Source organism: Lepidochelys kempii, chromosome 7, assembly GCF_965140285.1.
Source record: "Lepidochelys kempii isolate rLepKem1 chromosome 7, rLepKem1.hap1, whole genome shotgun sequence".
Classification (NCBI taxonomy): Eukaryota; Metazoa; Chordata; order Testudines; family Cheloniidae; genus Lepidochelys; species Lepidochelys kempii.
The window spans coordinates 25,127,087-25,154,923 of record NC_136386.1 but is presented as its reverse complement, the minus strand read 5'-3'; the positions used below and the strand labels follow the sequence as shown (position 1 = coordinate 25,154,923).

Below are 27,837 nucleotides of genomic sequence, written 5' to 3'. Positions count from 1 at the left end.
TGTTTCTCTCAAAGTCTGACCTCCTTTGCCAGTTTCCAGGTGAGAGCCCAGACTCATTCCAGAAGCCAATCCTTTATCCCCCAACCTTACACCGCCAAGTCCTTTGTTCTTGAGCTGGGGTCTGTGCCCAGCTTCCCTGCTGAGAGTCAGGTGTCTTCTTGAATTTTTCACTGATATGGAGTTGGCCTTGGCCAGTCATTTTTTAATAACCCATTCAGGCTCCAGACAACTAGGTGACATACCTCCACCTCTCTCTCTCTAAGCCCACCCTGAGAGCAGACTTAGTCCTCCCCACCTTCAGGGGAAACTGAGGCAAACACAGGACTCACAAAAATACTACAGAAAATTCCCTTTCCATCACAGGCCCACTCTAAAATTGTTGCATAACCCATCCAGAAATGGTTTGTATAGACATTTCTCAAACTATTCAGGCAAACAATGCTTCCTGGAAACATCTCTTAAGCCACCATATCACATTTAAGTAGTATGTTCTCTCAAGTACAGCTGCCTTTTTGCTTGGCCCCAGCACCACAAAATTAAATGGCCTGTGTGGCTATGCAACCCAGAGCATGAGATGTGAAATACAGTGTCAGAAGTCGTTAAGGAAAACAGACTTGTTGAACTCCTTCAGATAGGTTTCTTCAAGGTGCAAAATATACAAGAGCATAAGAAATCAGGAGACTGCAGTGAAAGGATGGTCTGCAAAGATACTGAAAGGGACGTACTAAAGCATTCCTTTGTGCTTCTCATAGGGAACATATTACACTGTGCTCCAATATCTGCATGAACTTTCAATTTGTTATCCAGATGCAAGTCAATGTGTTCAGCCTTCAGTAACCTGGGGCCTAACTATAATCGATACTGCCTCTTTTTGTGTGACAGCATAGTACTACTGATTTTTCATCATTTATTTTAAGATTGTTTCTACATGTACCCCTTTTAGAAATCAAAAATAAATAATTTAGAATGGACAGTTCTTTAAGATCATGCTCATTAAAATCTGTACAGACAAAGAAGCCATCTCAAACTGCTTTCACTTATTCATCCAAAAAAGCAAGAAAACTGGTATGTTGGTATATCAGCATCAAAAATGCTATAATTCACACATCTAGAATACACCAAGATAGTAATAATTTAAAACCAAAAGATACATGCTCTCTTTCAGTGGTCTGTATTATAGCAATATCTGATATCTACCTGGTGTGTGAACTGTACTATGTGGGTTGTTCCAGGCTTGTCATGACATGTTGGAATCCGCACCTTAGGAGGGGGGAAAAGAAAAAAGAAGTAATTAGGTTTCCTATCCAACTAATTTACACTTAGAATACTAAGTATGGGACATTTTAGGCAGTGCTCACAGCACTGCCTATTATTAAGGTTGCCTGACATTTCCCATTACAAGACCGTTTTCAGTTGCTTATAACTGCAAATTTTAACTCTTTGGGCTGAACTTTTCCATGCAGGCTGTCTACCTCAGGCTGAACTTTTTGGAAAATAATAAATAAGACGGTTCTACTTCAAAGAGTGATACTTAACTCCCCCGACAATATTGAAAATCTAGCTAGAGACCACAGCTACAAGAACTATATTAATGTTGAAGAATCCTACACAATATTACATGACTAAACATTTTTAAAAATAAGAGTATGATTGGTTTGTGTTTGTTTTACTAGAGGCAAGCTGAAAGTTCCTTTAATAGAAAAAATCCTAATGAAAACAGAGAGCTCAGAACCTGTGGCATTTTAGAAGTTAGGAAAGAAATATCCTACATAGGTTTTACACTTCTCAGTTTAAAATGGTAGTTACCAGTGAGAATTTATCTCCCAAAACCTCAGACTTCTTTCTAAATACTGGTTGAAACCAAAACCAACTGAAAAATGTTTATGTAGTTCCTGACCTCACAACCTGCAGCTGTTAGTACTGCAACCCTAAATCATATCATATATTGGAAACCAGTGACGAGCGGAGGCTCAGGAGTGCAGACTGAAACAGAGCTAGTACTTGCCTAAGCATAGTGGGGAGAAAAAAGCCATGATGCAGCTGAAAGTGTCAGCAGCAGCCTCCCACACTTTCCAAGTAACTAAATGCTAAAAAAAATAAAGCCATTATAAAAGAGCATTCTGTTTTCTTGTATCCGAGAATTAAATATTCAGAATTTAGAAAAACAGAAGATATCCCAAAATAAGGCAGATCCAATTCTTGCCAATTAGAAGTTATAATAAAAACAGAACACTGCTTTACTAGTAAGAACAGTTCTTCCAAAATTGTCTCATGCAGATCTCCATCTTTGGGAATGCACAGGCCTCTGGCCACAAGCCTGGAACCATTTGATAACAGCAACTCTGCAGTCACAAACTCTGCATGGATGAAATCTATTCAAGGCTATGAAGGAATGTGGCTCCCAAATGCTTCAGTTCCTATCCCTATCCAACCACTGCAGTTGCTATGGTTTAGTTTAGTGTGTACTAGCTTAAGCTTTTAAAATTTATTTTTAAAAAAATTTTTGTATTCAATATTAGGGGTAGGGATAGTTTTTAAGTTGCTTAATTTCTTGGACTGCCAGGCCCCATATATCGACTGACTTGCAGATTTGTAAAATATTGAAAAACTACTAGGACAAGCCAGATTTTCCTCCAATTTCCATCAGTTTATCTCCACTGACTTGAATGGTCTTACATTCATATAGTAGAAAATTTAGCCCTAAATATTTTAAAGTTTTCTCCAATGTGCCAGTATATTTTGGCACATCAATGAAATCACTATGAAAACCTCTTGGAAAGTATATTCTGGAGGAAAGGTGCTGAAACAGCAATTAGCTAGCTGCTGAGGACTGGAAATTTTGTTTTGGAAACATTTGTTTTGAACCTCTACGTAAAATATTAGTGATTAAAATTATAAATAAAAATATATATTTATATATATATATATATATATATTTTTGTTTTTAAACATGTTTTCAAAGGGCTCCAGGACATTTACTCTGAATCCTCCCAATCTTAACTAAGAAAACAAGGCAGAACACACTGAATATATACAGTAAATGGGGGAGGGGAGAACCCGGTAAAAAGCCATACATTTACCTTCATTATAATGCCCATAATAGGCAAATTTAGTGTTTTCCCTGGGACTGGTGGTGGCCAATGATCAACATCACTACAAACTGAAAAACAGAGTCAAATAGGTAAGTATACTGTATATCTAATTTATATATCCTATACTCCTAGAAATTCAAATTACTTGTACACATACTGAACAATTTAAGTCCTAAATTAACATTTGTCCCCAACAGCATCACTCCCCTGAGACCTTTTCACTTAGTCATCTATTTTGTATGCCTCACATTCTGAAGACATCTTATTGCATACCATAGACAAGGTCAATGGTGCATGTTATTCTAATATAAAGGTATTGTAAATTATTCATTTGTCCAATAAGAAGTATCACTTTGTCTTCTTTTTCTTTTATTTATATTACGGTAGCAGCCAGAGGTCACCATTAGGATCAGGACTCCATTGTATTAGGTAAGTACAACTACATACCAAGAGAGAGTAAAAGGAACACACAGTTATACAGATTAGCCCAGTTTGCTACTAAATTTTTTTAAAGATAAACAATAAATATTAGTGATATGCCAATGATAAAGCCATCTGGCTAGAAAGCTTACAGGCTTTCTAGAATTTGTAGTTGTGAATACTGTTCACTAGTTCAGCAGGTGCGAGCTTTAAGCACAGAAGAAAAAGTTGTTTTTTGGTCAAAGGTTGTGATACAATACAGTAAAACCCTGCTAATATACACTTCAGTAAATTACAAATCCCCAATGAAAGTTGATTCCAAAATTGCTGTTCACTGAAGCACAAAGCAGCACGACACTGCTCAGGGCAGAACCAGCTGGGACAAAAAGGAGAACATATCTCACACCTGGACCATTTATGGCACTTAGTGAAGCTCTGAGAGAGTTATGAGTCACTTATTATTGGTAGTCTCCTATTGCTGTGCCTGCTGGGAGATGAAGGCAAACCCAGACTCTTAGTGACCCCATATCGGTAGCTCCAGAAGTTCAGAGGATCCAATGGGCATAGGGAAGCCATTAAAATGCCACTGCCTCCTCCGCCTACTCTCCCTTCTCATCAGCAAAAGCTCGAGAGCTATTATACCTTTCTCTGTGACAGCGAATCCAAATTGCAAGGAGAGCAAATTACGGCGGCTGCCAACAACCTGTGTTAAGCAGGTGGGTCCCCAGATTGAGAGGACAGAGGGTCTTCAATGCGGAGCATTGTGCTACCCTTGGAAGGAGTCAGGTTCTACCATATTATAATCTTCTAGCTAATAAGTCTTCAACCCAATTTTTAAGAGTTTAACTAACAGCCCACCCAAATGGAAAATACATGCAAGCTACAATCTTTTTTTCCTATTATTAACAAGCTAGAAAATGCCATCAGTATTTAGCTCATGTGTTGCATGGAATTTCTATAATTTTTTATGAGCTTTTCCAAACCAATAGAATAGTATTAACTAACCTGCTTCCAGGAAAGGTTCATTCTTTTCAAAATATTCTGGTGCTATATGCCTAAGCACAGTGTGGAAAAGATGGATATAAGGTAGTTTGCTGATGAGAACCAAGGACTGGAATAAAGAAAGCAGCAAAATAATCGAAGATTAAATCATTTTAATTGAGTCCCTTCCAAAAGTAGTAATAGGCGTTTTTACAAGAAATCTGATCATTTTGCAACAAGTGTGTAACTACAAGTAACAACAAACAGACCTATAAATGCCAGCAGCTATCAATTTATTGTTTCAATATTAGTGTAGTTTGGCTTTGAAAAACAAATGGCATGGTGTGATTGTGTGCAATACAAAGGCTTCTGTGTTAGGCTTGCTCAGTTTGCTATAATTAAACAGGTGGCTTTAATAACAGCCTAACCTGCAGCTCAGCTAGGAAACTTAAGGACAAACAGAGTTCTTTCTGGCTTGTGCATCGTCACCAGTAATTTATACTCTGCAAGCCAAATTCTGCCCTCAGTTATACTTATGCAAGCTTCTAGTGAGAGTAAAGTTTAGCCCTACAATTGGAATTTGGTTAACAATTCTGTTGATTAGATAAAAGCCAGAATAAAATTCAGCTAATTCTGCTGTAGTTTTGTTGGATTTGAAGGGCTAACAAGAGTGAAAAGTAGTTAAAATTATTTGTCACTGAAGTACACAAACATTACTTCAGACACAGAAGATGTGTTGAGTAAGGGGTTTTAAAAAATAAACAAAAATTTGAGCATTTTTCAGAGTAGAGCCACAACAGCACTGGTTCACACGTACACACCTTTCCACCTTCCAGATATGGGAACCTATAAAAGGTCTAGATCAGAACCAATAATGGGAAGGGAGAGGATCACCAGCTAAGAGATGTAAATATCAGAAGAAACTTAGAAAGGACTGAATTCAACAACAGAGTTGATGTTTTTCCTCCTATAAAAATGAATGCTATTTAAAGCTTGGCTAACACTATAGCTTGAAAATGTGCGAAAACAGTTCCAAAGCCATTAAGCACAGTTTTCTCAGAACAATATTCTCCAACCATTTACTAACATGGTTACTTAATTTCACGAGTGTGGACAGAAATTTTATTTTACAACATTTCTATAAACCACCTAGTCTGAGTTACTTTCTAGCATGGCTTCTTCACATCGTAATGTTCATCAGCTCAATATTATAAGTGTTTTCACCCTCGCAGAGTATCAGGAATCTATTTCTCTGTTCCTATAAACTAAAACATACAAAAAAACCAAACCTGCTATTGGAGTTTTTCTTCTGTTTGATGAACTACTCTTACTAAAAGGTATGGTGGATAGAATTATTTTGGAGATATACATGCAGACTATACATAATAATGACTTATGAATAATATTTATAATGAAGAACACAATGCATGCCCTACAATTTTTTTTGCAGCTACAGTTCAATGGTAGATAAGTCATATTTCATTTCTTGAGCACCAATATGCTCACAGCTGTAAAGAAAAGCATGAGACACTGCTTCCGCCTTATTGAGCTTCAAGTCTAATGGCCTCTGGAATTGATGTTGTACATGTTTTTCTAGTAAGACATTTGATTACCTTCTGGAAGTAGCCTCTTTTTAATGTTTTGTCTCGAACTTGTCTAAAATATACATAGCCATAGTAATATGCAGGGTCCTTCTGTTAAAAAAAAAAATCAGTAATTTGAAAGTAAAGACAGCTCCCTATTTTTGAACATTCTATGTGTTATTTAAAACATCATGTTTTCTTACATACTCTAAATTTAATATATTTGGTAAAGTGAAAGGATACTTTGCTTCACCCTCTTTACAGGAACTAAAAATTCTACAACTGCTTGAACAGAAAAGCTCAAGATGGACTTATTGTAGCACTAGGTGGACTTATTGTTTGTTCAGTGTGCTTGCTGTTTCTATTCTCCCTGTACCCGTCCCCCTGAAATTTTCTGCAACCAGACTTAGTTTCCCCTGGAAAACACTATCAGAAAGTCTAATATAATGCTATACATTGGCTCATCAACAGTTTGGCATGGATTATCACTAAGAAAAAAAAACAACAACATGTCAATTCTGAAATTTGTTTTAAAAAAAAGAGAGAGAGAGAGAGAGAGAGAGAGAGCGAGCGCTATGCTACATAGTGTAAGGTTTAATGGTGAACTAAAGAGCTTCTACCGACCTAAGAAAAAATTGTTTAAATTTTGTCACTTGACAATATATATTATCTTAATCAACTAAGAGGCATATACCATATACTTGGATTACAGTTCATGTTACAACTGAGGTGATTTAGTCACAGAGTTCACAAATTCTGTGACTTTACTGGACCTCCGTGACTTCTGGGGCTCCAGGAGAAGGCGGCGAAACTGTGCGCCCCTGTCCTACAACTGGGGCTGGCTGGAATCAGGACCCTGCAGCACCAGCCCGGCTGCTTCTGCCAGGGGTCACAGCCGCAGCCACACGCCCCTGCTCAACTGCTTTTGCCGGGGGGCAGCAGCTGGAACCGGGGCCACATGACCCTGCCCGGTGGCTAGAGCAGGGGCCATGCACCCTGCTGGCAGCTTCTCAGGTCCATGTGCGCCCCCCCCCACCGATGCGGCTTGGCAGGGCTGCAGTCAGGGGTCCACACCCATCCTGCGGCTGCAGCCAGGTCTGGAGCAGGGTCTGTGTACCCCCCGTGGCTGCGCCTGCCGCTGCAACCACTAGAACCAAGGGTGGGGGCTCAGCCTGTCAATTCCCCCCTCCCCCCCAATGGGACTCCATTCCTTGCTCCCGACCTAGCCCTCCCCATTATTTTTAGTAAAGTAAGGGATGGGTCACAAGCAATAAACAAAAATTCACGGAGCCCGTGACCTGTTTGTGACTTTAACTAAAAATAACCATGATAAAATCTTAGCCTTAGTTAAAACCTGTCTCTGACAAACAAGGAATCCTTCGTTCTAGTCTGATTGTGGACATTTTCAGTAAGTATTCAAGATGTTTTTCCTTTCCTTTTCATATTTTTACTAATTTAAATCTTGGTCTCCTGATTTTGGTTTGTATTGAAATCATATGACTATGAACTAATGTTTAAAAGCACACGTTAAAAAGTTAATCTAAAAAACATTCCCAAAGCATTAAGAAAAAGAATGCAGACTTAAAACAAACCTATTTTAGCACAAAGTATTTAAACCATTTCCATCTACCCTAAACCTAAGAATTCACAACCTTTTCCACCTATATTTATCAATCAAGGCTTGAGTTCAGGGTTCTGTATTTTCCCAGAAGTAGATGAAGAGAATTAGTTTTGTAAAGGAATTCAGAAAGTGCAGCTTTGATTTAGGTGATGCCATCAATAGCTGAAAGAAAAACAGAACTCTGAATTCAGATCTTGGAAAGTAAAAAGTTCTTATTTTTCATTAAGAAACCAAATCAATTATTTATTCAGGACCAAGGATCTGATTACTTTCTAGCTTTAGTTTTCAGGGCAACCCATGGAGTGGATCCGGTTATCAGTGGAATTCCCCTGTACCACACCACTTATCTAGCCATGAATAGCATATATACAGAAAAAGCACTTAATAAAAGTGATAACTACTAGAATACTTTACAGTTCAAATACCATCTGGTAATGGCATGCAGCAAAAGAAGGAATTTGATGAATATTTCTCTTTGAAAATGTTTCTTAATCAACTTCTCTAAATTAAATTTGGTCATTATGACACCAACACCAAAAATTCAGATCAGAGTTAGGGTACCTGTGCTAAATTTTAAATGTACTTCTGAACTTTCTGTTTTTAAATTGGGATATGTTTCCTTTTAGTGTATTTCCAACCTTTAAGGAAACTGGTAAGTCTCCATCCAGCTGGTCCAGCATACAGTGCAGTGAGAGCCTCCTACCAGAAGATCGGCGAAATCTAAAACAAAACTGCGTGTCTCCAAGACAACCTATGCCAAAACAAAAACAGAAAAGAAAAAAGGAAATAATGGTATCTTGATTTCAACAGACTTTAATTGAGGGCTTGTCTACACAGGGGTGACACATCAGAGTAACTTCAGTTTGTTTGCCTTACAGTGCTTTGAATCCACATGCAACTTTTTTTTTAAAAAAGTGAACTATTTGATGTTTTGGGCCACAGAAAATAACCCTCCTTATAATATACCTTCTCCAGCTGTTCATAACATTCAGAAAGTCTCCCTGCCATCTGCTCCCGTCCCTCGTGCAGGGTGTCTTCCCTTGCTCTCACAGATGTTGTGAGCTATATGCCAAGCACTTATCGCACAAGGCACATAATGATGAAAAACATCCAGCCTTGATGGAAAGCACCATCACCTTTTTTTCAGTCTTCCAAATGCATGCTCCACTGTCATTCTGCGACTACGCAGGGTATAGTTAAATCACTCCTTTCTCTTATTCAAGTGTTCAGTAAAAGCAACATAAGCCAGGGAAGCAACGGGTATGGCTTGGTCTCCCAAAATGACAGGAGAAATCCTAACTCCTTTAGTGACCATAGTGGTTTGGGGAGCAAAAATTCCCTTGTTCATTCCAGCAAGTAGACCTGAATTTCTAAATATTTTAGCCTCATGGACCTTTCCCAACCACCATACATTAAAAATGTGATCTTCACAGTGATCAAGTAGGCCTCTCAGCACCTTGGAGAAATACCCTTTCCTCTTGATACAGTCTTTGGCCTCGTATGGCGGCGGTGGCTCAAAGAATAGGAACACAGACCCCATCTATAGCCCAATGCAGTTCAGGAGCCCCATCCATACAAAGCCACATGCATTGTGATGCTGATGACCTGGCACAACAGCGCTACCTTAACAGCATTAAACATCTCCTGACAACACCAAAGTGATTAGGCTGCTGACCAGTAGCAATCAGGCGTGGCACGCTTCCACATGGCGATGGAAACATGCATCCCCAAGCTGAGGAAAGCTCTCATGTTGGTATTCTGCCACTGCAGCTCTAGGATGAGCACCGCACAGATATATAGGAAAGCAGCATTCCACATCCGGAAGTTCGGTAGCCTCTTGGTCCTCCCAGTTCTGCATCACTATCCTTTCCCACCAGTCAGTGGTGCTCAACTGAATGAAACTGCTCCAGAAAAATGCCCTGAAAAGGTAACTGCTCCATTTTATGTCCACTTGTAGCCATACTGCTGTGGCATCCAAAGCTGTTCACAGATGCCCAGCCAAATCCATCTAACTGCACAACTGCCAATGCATGTGAATCATCCTATTCTTATTAATGACTGTTATGATTGCAGCAGTGTGCCCTCCATGTTGCCTGACAGCAGTTCAAAAGTGTTGCTGGCAAAATACAGATGAATTATGGGAAGGCAGGAGAGGAATCATGCATTTGGTTAGTTTGACCTCAAGTCCCAGAATTCCTGTAGGTTTCAGTAAGCATCCCACAATGCACTGAGAAAAATCCCAGAGCATACAGCTGAGCAGCAGAACACTGTACCATGGGATATCTGCCCAGACTGCTGTGCAGTTAATTCAAACAAACAGTGAAGCATGGATATGATCAATGAGGAAAGTACCTTAAGCCAGTATAACAAAGCAGTGTGGGCACACTTTATTTCAATACAATTAATGTGCTGCATTCAGAACTAACAAACTAAACCGATGTAAGGTACCCATGTAGACAAGCCCTGAAGGTAAGTTATCCTTAGAATTATTAACACCAAATGACTACACACATGGTCATATTGTTCAGGACTCAACAGCTATTTAATTAACAGCTTCTTTCTACTTATAAAAAGAAAAGGAGTACTTGTGGCACCTTAGAGACTAACCGATTTATTTGAGCATGAGCTTTCGTGAGCTACAGCTCACTTCATCGGATGCATACCGTGGAAACTGCAGTAGACATTATATACACACAGAGACCATGAAACAATACCCCCTCCCACCCCACTGTCCTGCTGGTAATAGCTTATCTAAAGTGACCACTCTCCCTACAATGTGCATGATAATCAAGGTGGGCCATTTCCAGCACAAATCCAGGTTTTCTCACCCCCCCACCCCCATACACACACAAACTCATTCTCCTGCTGGTAATAGCTTATCTAAAGTGATCATTAAGTTGGGCCATTTCCAGCACAAATCCAGGTTCTCTCACCCTCCGCTCTCCCTCCCCTCCCCCCACACACAAACTCACTCTCCTGCTGGTAATAGCCCATCCAAAGTGACCACTCTCTTCACAATGTGTATGATAATCAAGGTGGGCCATTTCCTGCACAAATCCAGGTTCTCTCACCCCCTCACCCCCCTCCAAAAACCACACACACAAACTCAATCTCCTGCTGGTAATAGCTTATCCAAAGTGATCACTCTCCCTACAATGGCCCACCTTGATTATCATACACATTGTGAAGAGAGTGGTCACTTTGGATGGGCTATTACCAGCAGGAGAGTGAGTTTGGGGGGGGGGGGGCGCGGAGGGTGAGAAAACCTGGATTTGTGCTGGAAATGGCACAACTTGATGATCACTTTAGATAAGCTATTACCAGCAGGACAGTGGGGTGGGAGGGGGTATTGTTTCATGGTCTCTCTGTGTATATAATGTCTACTGCAGTTTCCACGGTATGCATCCGATGAAGTGAGCTGTAGCTCACGAAAGCTCATGCTCAAATAAATTGGTTAGTCTCTAAGGTGCCACAAGTACTCCTTTTCTTTTTGCAAAGACAGACTAACACGGCTGTTACTCTGAAACCTTTCTACTTGTGTAATTTAACTGAGAAGGTAGGTGAATGCTTTTTCTACAACCATCTATGCAGCATCAAACACAAGACGATGGTTTGTTTTTTAACTGTAGTTACTTCAGTCTAAACTGTGCTTTTCTATTTCTCAGGCAGATTAGAACTAAAGGAAAAAAAAGCAGTTATGTCACTATTGTTTTATTTAACCAACTCTTACTTTTATGGCCATTGCAGTATATTTAGTGACTTCAATAATGTCTTAAACCGATTTCTGATCATGCTTGTTGAAAGAAAAATAGGCAAGTTAAATTAATTGGTACGGAAATGAACAAATAATAGAAATGCTGTACAAAAGTGAAAAGTGGACAGCAGAGGTATGTTTCGCCTCCAAGTCTCATCAGCATCTGCTTCAATTATTTTGAAAGACAAAATACGAGGCAGGTCTGCATAACAAACTAAGGAAAAATAACGTTCATATTTTGCTTTGAAAATAATCTATTACCACTACAAAGTCTACTCACATTATATTCTAGAAACAAAAGAAACTTGTCTTAATACACTGCATATATCAACTGATAACTTCTCAACAAAATTCATTGTCTCGCAGCCTGATTCATTCTATGTCATGAAAGGCCTGATAGACTGTGGCTCTTGATTCAGCAGCAAGCTAACAACCTCCTTCAAAATTTGTTCTTATGTTGTATTAAGCTTTCCTGCTCAGATTTAAAGCCTAAAAAAAGAAAATCAAATCTTCAAGTTGTATAGCTTTTGTTTTAATTGTTAACATAAACAATTTTCCAGGCTAACCTCTGGAATGGTGTTTTCTTCCGAGAAGGACTCTCATGATTTATATCTTTTTTCATGCACGACCATGATGATAGGAATGCTAAAGTAAGTCACACTATCAGCAACAAACAATGGTCTCTCTCCTCAAATTAATCCAGTTTTATACACTATACTCCTAGAATAATTTAATCTAGTCTTTCTAAAAGTACATTAGTACTATTTTTGAGTTTCAAGTTAGGTTTTATTCTTGATACATTATACTTTCCAGTATGATTTTTAAGTGTTGGATAATTTGCAACCATTAAAATTTATAGTAATCTCAGGTGAGGGTAATACATTTCATGGTTCAGAATGTAAACCAATTATATGCAGAACTCAGGAAGGAACTGCTCCTCTCCTGCAGGTATAAAAACAAAGAAAATATATTATCTCACTTTTAGCCACAAGTCAATAGGCAAAAATAAGGCTAAGCAAATTGTAAAAGTTACATAACAGCTAAAAAATGTTGGCAGAGCATACTACCAGCAAACCTGTTTTCCCCCAACCTTCCTCTTAAAAATTACAGAATCCGAACTTTGCAGCGGGCCCAAGTTGCTAATCACAAGTCTTCAACTCCCTTTGGAAGTTGAGAAGGGAGAGGATAAGTGAAAGAAGAGTTCAGCAAGCAGGACCACACACTAATAGAGGCAAGGATTAGAGAAACAGAAGACAGAGAGCCTAGCATTCTACTTCAAGACATGCTTTTATAATAATGAAATACAGACCTTTAACAAGTTAGAAGCAGTTAATTCTTTCAATCCAATATTCCCACCTCCTACTAACTTTAAATATTTAACCTCCGTGCCTTAGTTTCCCCATCTGTATAACCCACCAATTTCATAGTTTTATTGGGAGGTTTAGTCACTGTTTGTAAAATGCTTTGAGACCATCAGGTGGAAAAAACTAGAGAAAAGCACACATTTCACAAGCTAACATTCCTAATATTTCACTTACACATAATAAACTGGGGTTCCCACAGATTACCGCAGTAGAAATAACTAGATTTTAATATTTTAAATTAGGGCTGTCAATTAATTGCAACTAACTCATGCAATTAACTAAAAAAAAATAAATTGCGATTAAAAAAATTAATTGCAATTAATCGCAGTTTTAATCACACTCTTAAATACCACCAATTGAATTAAATTAAATTAAATTTTTTGATGTTTTTCTACAATTTCATATAGTATTCTGTGTTGTGACTGAAATCAAAGTGTATCTTGTTTATTACAAATATTTCCACTGTAAAAATGATAAGAAATACTATTTTTCAGTTCACTTCATACAAGTCCTGTAGTGCAATCTGTCATGAAAGTGTAATTTTCAAATGTACATTTTTTTTGTTACATAACTGCACTCAAAAACAAAACAATGTAAAACTTCAACGCCTACAAGTCCACTCAGTGCTACTTCTTGTTCAGCCAATTGCTAAGACAAACAAGTCTGTTTACATTTACAGGAGATAATGCTGCCAACTTCTTATTTACAATTTCACCAGAAAGGGAGAACAGGCATTTGCATGGCAAGGTCTTTACATGCCAGATATGCTAGACATTCGTAGGCCTTCACACTTCGGCCACCATTCCAGAGGACGTTTCCATGTTGATGACACTTGTTAAAAAAATAATGCGTTAATTAAATTTGTGACTGAACTCTTTGGCGGAGAATTGTATGCCCCCTGTTCTATTTTACCTGCACTCTGTCACATATTTCATGTTCTAGCAGTCTCGGATGATGACCCAACACACGTTGTTCATTTTAAGTTGTTCACTGCAGATTTGACAAAATGCAAAGAAGGTACCAATGTGATATTTCTAACGATAGCTACAGCACTCAACCCAAGGTTTAAGAATCTGAAGTGCCTTCCAAAATCTGAGAGGGATGAGGTGTGGAGCATGCTTTCAGTAGTCTTAAAAGAGCAACACTCTGATGCAAAAACTACAGAACCCGAACCACCAAAAAAGAAAATGAACCTTCTGCTGTTGGCATCTGACTCAGATAATGAAAATGAACATGCGTCGGTCCACACTGCTTTGGATTGTTATTGAGCAGAACCGGTCATCAGCACGGACGCATGTCCCTTGGAATGATGGTTGAAGCATGAAGGATGTATGACTCTTTAGCGCATCTGGCACATAAATATCTTGCGATGCCGGCTACAACAGTGCTATGAGAACGCCTGTTCTCACTTTTAGGTGACATTGTAAACAAGAAGCAAACAGAATTATCTTCTGCAAATGTAAACAAACTTGTTTGTCTGAGCAATTGGCTGAACAAAAAAATCGGACTGAGTGGACTTGCAGGCTCTAAAATTTTAGATTTGTTTTATTTTTGAATGCAGATTTTTTTGTACATAATTCTACATTTGTAAATTAAACTTTCATGATAAAGAGATTGCTCCAGAGAACTTGTATTAAGTGAACTGAAAAACACTTTCTTTTGGTTTTATACAGTGCAAATACTTGTAATCAAAAATAAACAAAGTGAGCACTGTACACTTTGTGTTCTGTGTTGTAATTGAAATCAATATATTTGAAAATGTAGAAAACATCCAAAAATATTTAAATAAATGGTATTCTATTGTTGTTTAACAGCGCAATTAATCATGCGATTAATTTTTTTAATTGCTTGACAGCCCTATTTGAAATTAAGGTTAAACTGTGAATTTCCTGGGTTTGTAATGCTTAGGGGTGGGGGCGAGGGTGGATAATCACAACATTCCCTGTAATACAGGTTTACCCTAAATTACTGAGAAGTACAGTCAAACTTAACTCTGTCTCAGTATAGTTTGGTCTGGAAATAGAACACACACAGATTTCAGATGACAAAGTAAAGGAAGCATTTACCTGAATTGGAATCTGGAAAAGACAAATAGCAAATACTGGTTTTCTGGAAAGAAAAAACACAACAGAGTAGTTATATTATCTGAAACACACAATTTTAAAGTGACATACTGAACTATATATGTAATAGCTCTTACTCACCTCTTTATCTGAAAGTTTTGAATGCTGAGGATATATTACCTACCAAAAAAAAAGTTATTTTGTTTGAAAACAGAATGGATAACTTTAAACTGTAATAAGTTCATCTTTTAAATAGCTGCTATGATGCAGTACTCACTGACCTGTCCATGTCTATCCTAGTTTCAGTACACGGCAGTGAAATCACATTCCATAACACTATCCTTTTTCCATCTGCTAGAGTTTGACTTTCACACTCCTCAAAAATCAGTGCTCTTTCCTACTCAGATAGTCTTCATTATCACAGCTGCTAGTTATATCATAACTTGTCTTCTCAACGAGTCACTGTAAAAACCTTACTGGTGCAAAAAATGTAAGCTTACTGTCTCTCCCCCACACCTGGGGGGGGGAAAAAAAGGTAGAAATTGACTGAATAAGGATGGTAACTAGTTAGAGTATGTTTGTTGAGAATCAGTGTTTCCTCCAGGCTACATCATCCCTTAACTAGAGTTAACATAATTGCTACTGCAGCCACTTGAGGTGATAAAAAACATTAAAATTGTGTGCAGGAAGCAACTGAAGAGAGACAAAATACAGAGTTGGCTTTTGAAATAAACGCACAGCTTACTCCTCATATGCCCTTTCACCAACATCCTGTCTATTGCTTCTTTGAAAACCACCTGGAGAAATAGGGCAGGTATGTTCCAAAGTTTAAAACACTTTGGATGGAATCATGGCCCCACTGAACTCAATGGAAAGACTCCCATAAATTTAATGGAGATCAAGATTTTACCCTTTAACTTTAAACTCGAATTGTATTTACAGAGATCATAGAATCACAGAATCATAGAATATCAGGGTTGGAAGGGACCCCTGAAGGTCATCTAGTCCAACCCCCTGCTCGAAGCAGGACCAATTCCCAGTTAAATCATCCCAGCCAGGGCTTTGTCAAGCCTGACCTTAAAAACCTCTAAGGAAGGAGATTCTACCACCTCCCTAGGTAACGCATTCCAGTGTTTCACCACCCTCTTAGTGAAAAAGGTTTCCTAATATCCAATCTAAACCTCCCCCACTGCAACTTGAGACCATTACTCCTCGTTCTGTCATCTGCTACCATTGAGAACAGTCTAGAGCCATCCTCTTTGGAACCCCCTTTCAGGTAGTTGAAAGCAGCTATCAAATCCCCCCTCATTCTTCTCTTCTGCAGGCTAAACAATCCCAGCTCCCTCAGCCTCTCCTCATAACTCATGTGTTCCAGTCCCCTAATCATTTTTGTTGCCCTTCGCTGGACTCTCTCCAATTTATCCACATCCTTCTTGAAGTGTGGGGCCCAAAACTGGACACAGTACTCCAGATGAGGCCTCACCAATGTTGAATAGAGGGGAACGATCACGTCCCTCGATCTGCTCGCTATGCCCCTACTTATACATCCCAAAATGCCATTGGCCTTCTTGGCAACAAGGGCACACTGCTGACTCATATCCAGCTTCTCGTCCACTGTCACCCCTAGGTCCTTTTCTGCAGAACTGCTGCCTAGCCATTCGGTCCCTAGTCTGTAGCTGTGCATTGGATTCTTCCATCCTAAGTGCAGGACCCTACACTTATCCTTATTGAACCTCATCAGATTTCTTTTGGCCCAATCCTCCAATTTGTCTAGGTCCTTCTGTATCCTATCCCTCCCCTCCAGCGTATCTACCACTCCTCCCAGTTTAGTATCATCCGCAAATTTGCTGAGAGTGCAATCCACACCATCCTCCAGATCATTTATGAAGATATTGAACAAAACCGGCCCCAGGACCGACCCTTGGGGCACTCCACTTGATACCGGCTGCCAACTAGACATGGAGCCATTGATCACTACCCGTTGAGCCCGACAATCTAGCCAGCTTTCTACCCACCTTATAGTGCATTCATCCAGCCCATACTTCCTTAATGAAGGAAGATGAGCCAAATGTTACAACAGCAAGAGAGCAAAATATTTTATATTTAGACAGATGAGTACACTGAAGATTTTTTCTTGAGGTAATTAGAAGTACCTTCAAAAACTGCTTTAAAAGAATGTTAAGTTTGCAAAGACTTCCCTTTCCTTCATGGGTCATATAGAGAACAGAATTGCTTGCACGGCCCTCATCATGCTCATTACGTTTACAGGCCTGTATTAAAATAATGACTGTAATCAAATTTCATTCTTCAGGGCTTCAGCCAGTTGCCTACAACAGTCAGGAAAGAATTTCCCCTGCGATGTACAGCCATTCCCATTTGTATTCCTCTGAAACATTATAAATCAGCACTCTGAGGTGGTTCCAAGAATCCTCTTCATAGATGTCTGGTTGGTGAGTCTTGCTCACATGCTCAGGGTCATACAGATAGTCAAATATAGGGTCAAGAAGGAGTTCTTCCCCAGGTCAGATTGGCAGGGATCTCACGGGTTTTTTGCCTTCCTCTGTAGCATGACACATGGTTCATATACTGGGAACATATCCTCAATATCTCACCTAATCAATTCCTGCTACTGTATGGGCCTCAGACTATATGGGCCTCAGACAAAGACCTTAGTCTTTCCTATTCTCTGCCCATTGGACACAGTTTAGTCTCCTGAGGACTGAAGTGCTTTGGTCTAACGAAAGACTTTGCTTTTAGGGTATCTGGGTGAAATTTAATTGCCTGTGATATACTGGAGGTCAGACTAAACGATAGGATGGTTCCTTCTGGCCTTAAGTTCTATGAAACTATGAGACAAGCTCTTAAAAATCAGGAAGTATCATAATCAAGGTCAACTTTAATTTTACAGTCCTTAAGTACATGATCGTGTACTAATTTTTCCACAAAGGAAGCTTGCCTCCATCCTAGGATGGCAGTATGAGACCTGGTTTAATAGTAAGGGTTATAAACTTCATATCATTAATACTAGTCAGTGATAAAAGCGAAGACATGAATTCTTCATCTCCTGACACCCAGCCCAGTGTACCCTCTTCTAGGCCAAAGGATATTTTGATGAGGGAGAGCAGCAAAAGCTGCTGCTACCATTTTGTCATATCTTACAGAGTTTGTGTGGCCATTTCAGAATGATGCAGGAGGCTCAGTGAGCTTGGAGGATGCGCAACGCAGATGGATGCATCAGTAAATAAAGGGACCAGTGCTGAACAAGCTCCACTGCACATATACAAATGGCAAATTTCTGAAGCTTGTAAAGTGACAAAATCTTAATGGATTTTCAGTGACATCAGAAGATACTTCTCCAACCTAAGATCAGCCTCCTGCCAAATTTCAAATTCCTAGCACCCCCTGGTTTGGAACAGCACTGTTTCAGATAAAACTACAAAACAACTTAACTTTGGCAAACCAATCCGTTTTTCCCTAACTTTGTTTTCAAAAACAGCTAAACTTGTATTGCACAATTTTTTTCCAAACATTTCTACAGAAGGCTCTAGAGAATAAGTATGAAAAAGTTCAACCAAGCAGTTAACCTTTCGGAAGAGCTCAATTCAGTTGGAAACAGTGGCTATATAATGGGAGTAGTAAGCAACCTTAATATAATTGCTGCTACAAACTCCATCTTTAACAACTTAAGTCCTAAAAATCTGTTACTAAAAATCTGACAAAAACACACACACACACTATCTTCTCTTTCACACACAAGAGAATAACTTAATGCCCCACTGCAATCCAGTTTGTTTTTTTATTAAATTTTAGCACTCGAATAGTTTAGGATAGGAAGTTTATGCTGTCTCCAACTGAAAATTCAGGGGAAATATAAGTAGGATTAATGTAATTACCAACAGTGAAATATGGCCAGGATACAGGAATTTCATTCTACCTATGCAAAAAGTGCCAAATTAATCACAAATAGACTGCACCTCATTTCTCTCAGAAGGAAAACTGCCATATACCAAGTCACCAACACCACCTGTAGCAGTAGAAGCCTGGGTTTTCATTGGTCTCCCTTTCTATTACTAAATGAGCCTCATCCTTTTCAGATCCCAAACAGGGCACATCACAGACAGAAGTAGCATGGATGTTAGCAGCACAGAAATTAGGCCTTATCTACAGAGAAAATGCACCAGTTTAAACTAATATTTAAAATATCAGTTTAGTTAAACTGGTGCAACACTTAATACAGACACATTCTTATTTAGATCAGTTTACATCTGACTATAGGCAGCACAGGTAGCAACATCTCTAGTTAAGGCTGCCTGAAACTTTCCATTATAAGATTGTTTGTTGGGGGTCAGTTGCCTATACCTTTACCAAACTGTTTGGTTGGAAATTCTCCATGCTTGGTGCCTGCCTCAGACTGATTTTGGAGGGACGTGTTCAGCTAAAACAATTCAGACATTTCTCAGAATGAGACATGAGTAAAACATGTTGTTTTTTCCATATTAAATTTTTTTTTTACCACTATTATGTTGAGAAGCTTTGGTGCCTCCATGCTTTAGAAAAAATACTTGAAATCTGTCAGGAGGTGGGGGGCGGGGGGGTCACCAAGGTGTCAGGGATGTGCCTTTTGGGGCCACCATGAAAGTCAGCCAAAATTTGGCCACATTATAATCCTCTGAAAAATCTGTTTGCATATGCTCTTAGGCAGCTTAATTCTCTGAAGATTCCATCTGTACTGAGCATGCTCCAGTACTTCACACCTAACAGATGTCAACTTGACTGTGCATGCACTATCCCAACAGAGCAACTAAGCATGGTCCATTCCAGGACTGCAGGGAAGAAGGGAACACTTTCCCTGCATTTGACCCTCCTGGTGACTTGTGCAGTGCCAAGTACCAGAACTGGGGACAAATGTTCCCAATTCTCCCATTGTTCGTGCCCAGGCAGCGAGGAGGAGGAGGAAACTCCCTGATTTGAAGGCAGAGGCGTGAGAAATTGGTGGGGGGAGGAATGCAACGAGGGGACAAAGGGGCAGGATCAGAGGGGAACAGAACCGAGGGGACGACAGGGTAAAGGAGCCAGGGACAGTCAAAGAACTGGGAGGGAGGAGACAAAGACAAGAACAGGGGACACAGGCAGAAGCACAGAAAGGGGCTGAGGACAGGGGAATAGCAGCAGTGGAGGAGAGAGGCTGGAGATGACAGGGACAAAAAGGTCTATAACCACTATAGATCATTGTGGAAAGTTTTGGTTTACATTACTTGCCTCATATCACATAGGAACTGTGGCAGAGGCAGGGATAGAATCTAATTTGCTATAATGGCATTCAAATGCCTTAACCATGAACACCAGAGTTTCAGTAAACCAGCGTTAAGAAAACCCCATTTAATGGTGAGAGCCTAAGCCACGATTCATAAATAAAGGCAATGCAAAGTGATTTGAAAATAGTGGGCATTGGAGACAACCAAATTTTACAAGCTATTTAAAAAGAAAAAATCTATCTATAAGACAGCCTTCCTGAATACTTCGCAGACTTGCAGTTTTCTAGACACGCAAGGTACTGTATTGCTCCCTCTTTCCTTTGAAAGGGTTTCAAGACAGAAGACCAGATGTGTGTTCATTAATTCCAGTTAAGAGAAAAAAAAGTGTTCACTTTGTAACTTCCATACCTTTTGGTATCTCATATGGTTGAGAAAGTTACCTGTACTTTGTTACTCAAGGTGAAAATCTTGCTGCTGATTAAAGACAGTTTAAATGATAGAGAAGTCTTAGACCCTAAGCCTGCAAATACTTAATTTTAAAAAGAGATTCCCACAGAAAAGTATGGGATTGCTTCTGTGGCAAAAGTTAAGCATGTGGATAAGCACTTGCCCAATATGGGCCACTGTGAGCTCTCCTCACTGCTGAGAAAAGCTAAAAGGGCAGTAAGAAAAGGAGTACTAGTGGCACCTATGCCCTGGTCTACACTAGGACTTTAGGTCGAATTTAGCAGCGTTAAATCGATTTAAACCTGCACCCGTCCACACAGTGAAGCCCTTTAATTCGACTTAAAGGGCTCTTAAAATCGATTTCCTTACTCCACCCCTGACAAGTGGATTAGCGCTTAAATCGACGTTCCCAGCTCGAATTTGGGGTACTGTGGACACAATTCGATGGTATTGGCCTCCGGGAGCTATCCCAGAGTGCTCCATTCTGACCGCTCTGGACAGCACTCTCAACTCAGATGCACTGGCCAGGTAGACAGGAAAAGAACCGCGAACTTTTGAATCTCATTTCCTGTTTGGCCAGCGTGGCAAGCTGCAAGTGACCATGCAGAGCTCATCAGCACAGGTGACCATGATGGAGTCCCAGAATCGCAAAAGAGCTCCAGCATGGACCGAACGGGAGGTACGGGATCTGATCGCTGTTTGGGGAGAGGAATCCGTGCTATCAGAACTCCGTTCCAGTTTTCGAAATGCCAAAACCTTTGTCAAAATCTCCCAGGGCATGAAGGACAGAGGCCATAACAGGGACCCGAAGCAGTGCCGCGTGAAACTGAAGGAGCTGAGGCAAGCCTACCAGAAAACCAGAGAGGCGAACAGCCGCTCTGGGTCAGAGCCCCAAACATGCCGCTTCTATGATGAGCTGCATGCCATTTTAGGGGGTTCAGCCACCACTACCCCAGCCGTGTTGTTTGACTCCTTCAATGGAGATGGAGGCAATACGGAAGCAGGTTTTGGGGACGAAGAAGATGAGGAGGAGGAGGAGGTTGTAGATGGCTCACAGCAAGCAAGCGGAGAAACCGGTTTTCCCGACAGCCAGGAACTGTTTCTCACCCTAGACCTGGAGCCAGTACCCCCCGAACCCACCCAAGGCTGCCTCCTGGACCCAGCAGGCGGAGAAGGGACCTCTGGTGAGTGTACCTTTTAAAATGCTATACATGGTTTAAAAGCAAGCATGTGAAAGGATTACTTTGCCCTGGCATTTGCGGTTCTCCTAGATGTAGTCCTAAAGCCTTTGCAAAAGGTTTCTGGGGAGGGCAGCCTTATTTCGTCCTTCATGGTAGGACACTTTTATCACTCCAGGCCAGTAACACATACTCGGGAATCACTGTAGAACAAAGCATTGCAGTGTATGTTTGCTGGCATTCAACCAAAATCCGTTCTTTCTCTCTCTGTGTTATCCTCAGGAGAGTGAGATATAATTCATGGTCACCTGGTTGAAATAGGGTGCTTTTCTTCAGGGACACATTCCTGCTGGGCTGGTTGCCTGTGGCTGAACAGAAATGTTCCCCGCTGTTAGCCACGGGGAGGGTTGAGGGGGTAGTCACGCGGTGGGAGGAGGCAAAATGCGACCTTGTAACGAAAGCACATGTGCTATGTATGTAATGTTAACAGCAAGGTTTACCCTGAAAGAGTGTAGCCACTGTTTTATAAAATGTGTGTTTTTAAATACCGCTGTCCCTTTTTTTTTCTCCACCAGCTGGATGTGTTTCAATGATCACAGGATCTTCTCCTTCCCAGAGGCTAGTGAAGCTTAGAAAGAAAAAAAAACGCACTCGAGATGAAATGTTCTCCGAACTAATGCTGTCCTCCCACACTGACAGAGCACAGACGAATGCGTGGAGGCAAATAATGTCAGAGTGCAGGAAAGCACAAAATGACCGGGAGGAGAGGTGGAGAGCTGAAGAGAGTAAGTGGCGGGCAGAAGACAGGGCTGAAGCTCAAATGTCGCGGCAGCGTGATGAGAGAAGGCAGGATTCAATGCTGAGGCTGCTGCAGGACCAAACCAGAATGCTCCAGTGTATGGTTGAGCTGCAGCAAAGGCAGCTGGAGCACAGACTGCCACTGCTGCCCCTCTGTAACCAACCGCCCTCCTCCCCAAGTTCCATAGCCTCCACACCCAGACGCCCAAGAACGCGGTGGGGGGGCCTCCGGCCAACCAGCGACTCCACAACAGAGGATTGCCCAAAAAAAAGAAGGCTGTCATTCAATAAATTTTAAAGTTGTAAACTTTTAAAGTGCTGTGCTTAATGTGCTGTGTGGCATTTTCCTTCCCTCCTCCACCACCCCTCCTGGGATACCTTGGTAGTCATCCCCCTATTTGTGTGATGAATGAATAACGAATGCATGACTGTGAAGCAGCAATGACTTTATTGCCTCTGCAAGCGGTGATTAAAGGGAGGAGGGGAGGGTGGTTAGCTTACAGGGAAGTAGAGTGAACCAAGGGGCGGGGGGTTTCATCAGGGAGAAACAAACAGAACTTTCACACTGTAGCCTGGCCAGTCATGAAACTGGTTTTCAAAGCTTCTCTGATGCGTGCCGCGCCCTCCTGAGCTCTTCTAACCGCCCTGGTGTCTGGCTGCGCGTAACCAGCAGCCAGGCGATTTGCCTCAATCTCCCACCCCGCCATAAACGTCTCCCCCTTACTCTCACAGATATTGTGGAGCACACAGCAAGCAGTAATAACAGTGGGAATATTGGTTTCGCTGAGGTCTAAGCGAGTCAGTAAACTGCGCCAGCGCGCCTTTAAACGTCCAAATGCACATTCTACCACCATTCTGCACTTGCTCAGCTTGTAGTTGAACAGCTCCTGACCACTGTCCAGGCTCCCTGTGTACGGCTTCATGAGCCATGGCATTAAGGGGTAGGCTGGGTCCCCAAGGATACATATAGGCATTTCAACATCCCCAACAGTTATTTTCTGGTCTGGGAAGAAAGTCCCTTCCTGCAGCTTTTGAAACAGACCAGAGTTCCTGAAGATGCGAGCGTCATGCACCTTTCCCGGCCATCCCACGTTGATGTTGGTGAAACGTCCCTTGTGATCCACCAGAGCTTGCAGCACTATCGAAAAGTACCCCTTGCGGTTTATGTACTCGCCGGCTTGGTGCTCTGGTGCCAAGATAGGGATATGGGTTCCGTCTATAGCCCCACCACAGTTAGGGAATCCCATTGCAGCAAAGCCATCCACTATGACCTGCACATTTCCCAGGGTCACTACCCTTGATATCAGCAGATCTTTGATTGCGTGAGCTACTTGCATCACAGCAGCCCCCACAGTAGATTTGCCCACTCCAAATTGATTCCCAACTGACCGGTAGCTGTCTGGCGTTGCAAGCTTCCACAGGGCTATCGCCACTCGCTTCTCAACTGTGAGGGCTGCTCTCATCCTGGTATTCATGCGCTTCAGGGCAGGGGAAAGCAAGTCACAAAGTTCCATGAAAGTGCCCTTACGCATGCGAAAGTTTCGCAGCCACTGGGAATCGTCCCAGACCTGCAACACTATGCGGTCCCACCAGTCTGTGCTTGTTTCCCGAGCCCAGAATCGGCGTTCCACAGCATGAACCTGCCCCATTAGCACCATGATGCATGCATTGGCAGGGCCCATGCTTTCAGAGAAATCTGTGTCCATGTCCTGATCACTCACGGGACCGCGCTGACGTCGCCTCCTCGCCCGGTATCGCATTGCCATGTTCTGGTGCTGCATATATTGCTGGATAATGCGTGTGGTGTTTAATGTGCTCTTAATTGCCAAAATGAGCTCAGCGGCCTCCATGCTTGCCTTGGTATGGCGTCCGCACAGAAAGAAGGCGCGGAACGATTGTCTGCCGTTGCTCTGACGGAGGGAGGGGCGACTGACGACATGGCTTACAGGGTTGGCTTCAGGGAGCTAAAATCAACAAAGGGTGTGCCTGTACATCAAGGAGTATTTCAGGCAGGACTGCACGGAGGGTTCCAATAAGAAATGGTGCACCAAAGTTATCGTTCTTATTGGAACAAGGAGGTTAGCCTGGCCTCTGATTGATACATGGCTAGATTAACCTCGTTGCGCCTTCTCTGTGACTGACTGCAGTGTGATCTAGACAGGGGAGGAGGAAAATGAGTCCAAAACAAATCTGGTCTATGTCTTGTTCTGACCCACTCCATCGATCCTTTACATCTTTGGCTGGCAGCAGACAAAAAAGGCGCGAAATGATTGTCTGCCCTTGCTTTCACGGGGGGAGGGAGGGTGGGAACGGGGTCCTGACGACATGTACCCAGAACCACCTGCGACAATGTTTTTTGCCGCATCAGGCATTGGGATATCAACCCAGAATTCCAATGGGCAGCGGAGACTGCGGGAACTGTGGGATAGCTACCCACAGTGCAACGCTCCAGAAGTCGATGCTTGCCTCGGTACTGTGGAAGCGCTCCGCCGAGTTAATGCACTTTAGAGCATTTTCTGTGGGGACACACACACTCGAATATATAAAACCGATTTCAAAAAAACCGACTTCTATAAATTCGACCTAATTTCGTAGTGTAGACATACCCTTAGAGACTAACCAATTTATTTGAGCATAAGCTTTCGTGTAGCTCACGAAAGCCTATGCTCAAATAAATTGGTCAGTCTCTAAGGTGCCACTAGTACTCCTTTTCTTTTTGCGAATACAGACTAACATGGCTGCTACTCTGAAACCTGTAAAAGGGCAGTGTTTACTTAAGTCATGTGTTGCAAACAAATTAATTTCTTTGTTGTTAGTAATACATTATAACATTAACCGAATCAAATTTTTAACTCTAATTTACTTATCACTATTCTATTTACTTTTCTCTTGGATATAACAAAGAAACGCCATTAAGTCTGTTTCAACTTTGTTAAGAGCTGCAATGTCTGGGTTTCAGAAACTTAAGAATATATACTTACTAGTGATCTGGAGAAGATTGAGAAGATGATCTACACTCAGACTGCTACAATACAACTTTTAAACCTTTATTTAACACCTGGATACTATGAAAATGATACTATTAGAGAAATGTGAAAAACACACTCATTTTGGATCAAGATGACAACAGTTCAGAAAAATGCACTGAGAGGTGATGGGAGTAGGCTAAACAATTATTTGAAGTTAATTAATTCAATTACTTTTCTTGGTGTTTGCCTGCTTTTTATTTTCAAATGTAGAGGAACCCAGTCAATTTAAAATCTAGTTGTTTTAAGACCATGTGTCGGAAGTAGTTCAAGATACTGCCCTTACCTCTGAGTCAAGTCTTCTGATTTCGTGCAATCAAATCTCTCTCCCTTTATTTATTTTTTTTTTAAATTTTCTCTGTTGCTGTGTAACACAAACAATAGGGGAAGTGCCTCACTCCGGGAACGCGATAGTGAAACTGACTCTACACAAAGTGCTGTCAAAAGCCCAAGCTAAAAACACCTCAGAGCACGGGCCCAAACGCCCCCCGCCAGTGCCGCCGACCTGCAGGGTCACGCCGGACGGAGCCGGGCAGGTGCGGCGCCTTCGTGCAGAGCGAGGGAGAGAGGAAGAGAGTCAGTCTCGGGCGGATGGCGGCCCCCCGGCTCGGACCATTCCCCTCCTCAATGCTAAGGGTCGGGCGAGCTTGGGCGCAGCGCGGCAGAGTCTCCCGGCGGCAAAGGAGCCAGGGTGGGATACCGCCCCCTTCCCCCCGCGACTGACGGTCAGGGCCTCTTCCCGCCCGTGTCGCTCACCTCCACGGCCTGGCCCAGCTCCAAGTCGAAACCCACCACGCACACGCAGTGCAGCCAGGCCGAGAAACGGTCCCAGGGCAGCAGCGACAGGCACCGGCCCAGCGCAGCCTCCTCCGCCTCACAGGGGCTCCGCGAGGCCGCGCTGAGGGCGCCGCTCTGGCTCTGCTCCCGCACGGCCATGGCACTAGCGCGGCTCGGCCGCGGCAGGAGCAGCCGAGCCGGCTCCAGCCCGCAAACCAACGGGGAGAGGGCGGCAGGGTAGAAAGAGAATCACGTGACACGCTGCGCGCTTCGTCTTGTTCGGGGATGGGAGCGTCCAAACTACTTCGGGGGGGAGCGGGAGAGTCTAAAGCGTCCCCAAGCCAGCGAGGAGGCGAAAGCGAAAGAAGCCGCCCGCCGCAGCGGGAGAGTTGCCGCAGCTCTTCCCGTTGTACGAGGCGAGAGGGTCCGTCCAGCCACTGGGGCTGGAGCTTCAGGGCAGGCCCTGAACTTCGACCACTGTCGCCCTACAGAGGTGGGGAGACCTGCCTGACCCCGTCCCTCTTTAACAGTCGTGATCCCACCTTTGGCCCTTTCATGGTACCTGACCCCTGGCCTCACAATTGTCACGGGGCCAGTTCCTCTGTCTTGCTGGTTGCCACAGCCCACGCTGTGCCCTCTTGCTTGTTGGCTGACACGGCTCATGCTATGTCGCTTGTCACAGAGTTTAAGGCAAGAAGGGACTGCCAGGTCCCTGTTCATCAGGACACTAGACACCACCCCTCACCTGTGCACCAAGCCCAAACAACCAGAATTAGACGGAAGTGTTACTGCCCTCAGGGGGATTCAACTAGTGTGTCACAAGTAGAGAACAGAAGGAACTGAGGTGAAGCAACGCTTGAGAGCCCTGCAGTGGCAAAGGCTTGATTATTTGAGACATACTGTTGTTCCTGGTTAAGACATTAGACTGAGATTTAAAAGATCTGGGTCCTATTCCTGGCTCTTGCCCTCCTCTGTACAAGTCATTAGATTACTCTGTGCTCCATTCCCTATCTGTGAAATGGGGAAGTCATTAAAAGTCATTTCTGCATATATTTTGAGCTCTGTGATGTTCTCAGCACCCCCATACTAGCTGTTTTTTGCTTTAGGATGTATTTATTGGGTCATATCAATGCCACCCAAGCCACTAGAGGGTCCTTTGTATTTTCAGGCTAATATTTGTTTTCTGAGAAACAATGTTTTCTCAGGGTTTTATGTTTCTTCCCTGAAGTGATAGTTTTTTTCAACCATAATTCCAGGGTAACAAAGATTTGTGAGCGGGGTTATTATTAAAAAGTCTCAGAGTAACAGCCATGTTAGTCAAAAAACCTGGATTTGTGCTGGAAATGGCCCACCTTGATTATCATACACATTGTAAAGAGAGTGGTCACTTTGGATGGGCTATTACCAGCAGGAGAGTGAGTTTGTGGGGCGGAGGGGCGGGGCGGAGGGTGAGAAAACCTGGATTTGTGCTGGAAATG

General features: G+C 42.2%; 1 protein-coding gene across 7 annotated transcripts in view; it reads right to left on the bottom strand.

Annotated features, from left to right (window-relative positions):
• DENND6A (DENN domain containing 6A) overlaps positions 1-26,622 on the bottom strand; it is a 49,822-nt gene extending 23,200 nt beyond the window's left edge. The window contains exons 1-8 of one of the 7 annotated variants that reach the window (XM_073351479.2): positions 26,339-26,622; positions 15,020-15,058; positions 14,882-14,924; positions 8,336-8,448; positions 6,107-6,187; positions 4,518-4,623; positions 3,081-3,160; positions 1,198-1,260 (exon numbers count right to left, since the gene is read on the bottom strand). In XM_073351479.2, the coding sequence (XP_073207580.2) occupies positions 1,198-1,260; positions 3,081-3,160; positions 4,518-4,623; positions 6,107-6,187; positions 8,336-8,448; positions 14,882-14,924; positions 15,020-15,058; positions 26,339-26,518 (705 nt within the window). In that variant the 5' untranslated portion in view covers positions 26,519-26,622. The other 6 variants (XM_073351477.2, XM_073351476.2, XM_073351481.2 and 3 more) reach the window with 6 other exon arrangements.
• Between the last annotated feature and the right edge of the window lie 1,215 nt (positions 26,623-27,837).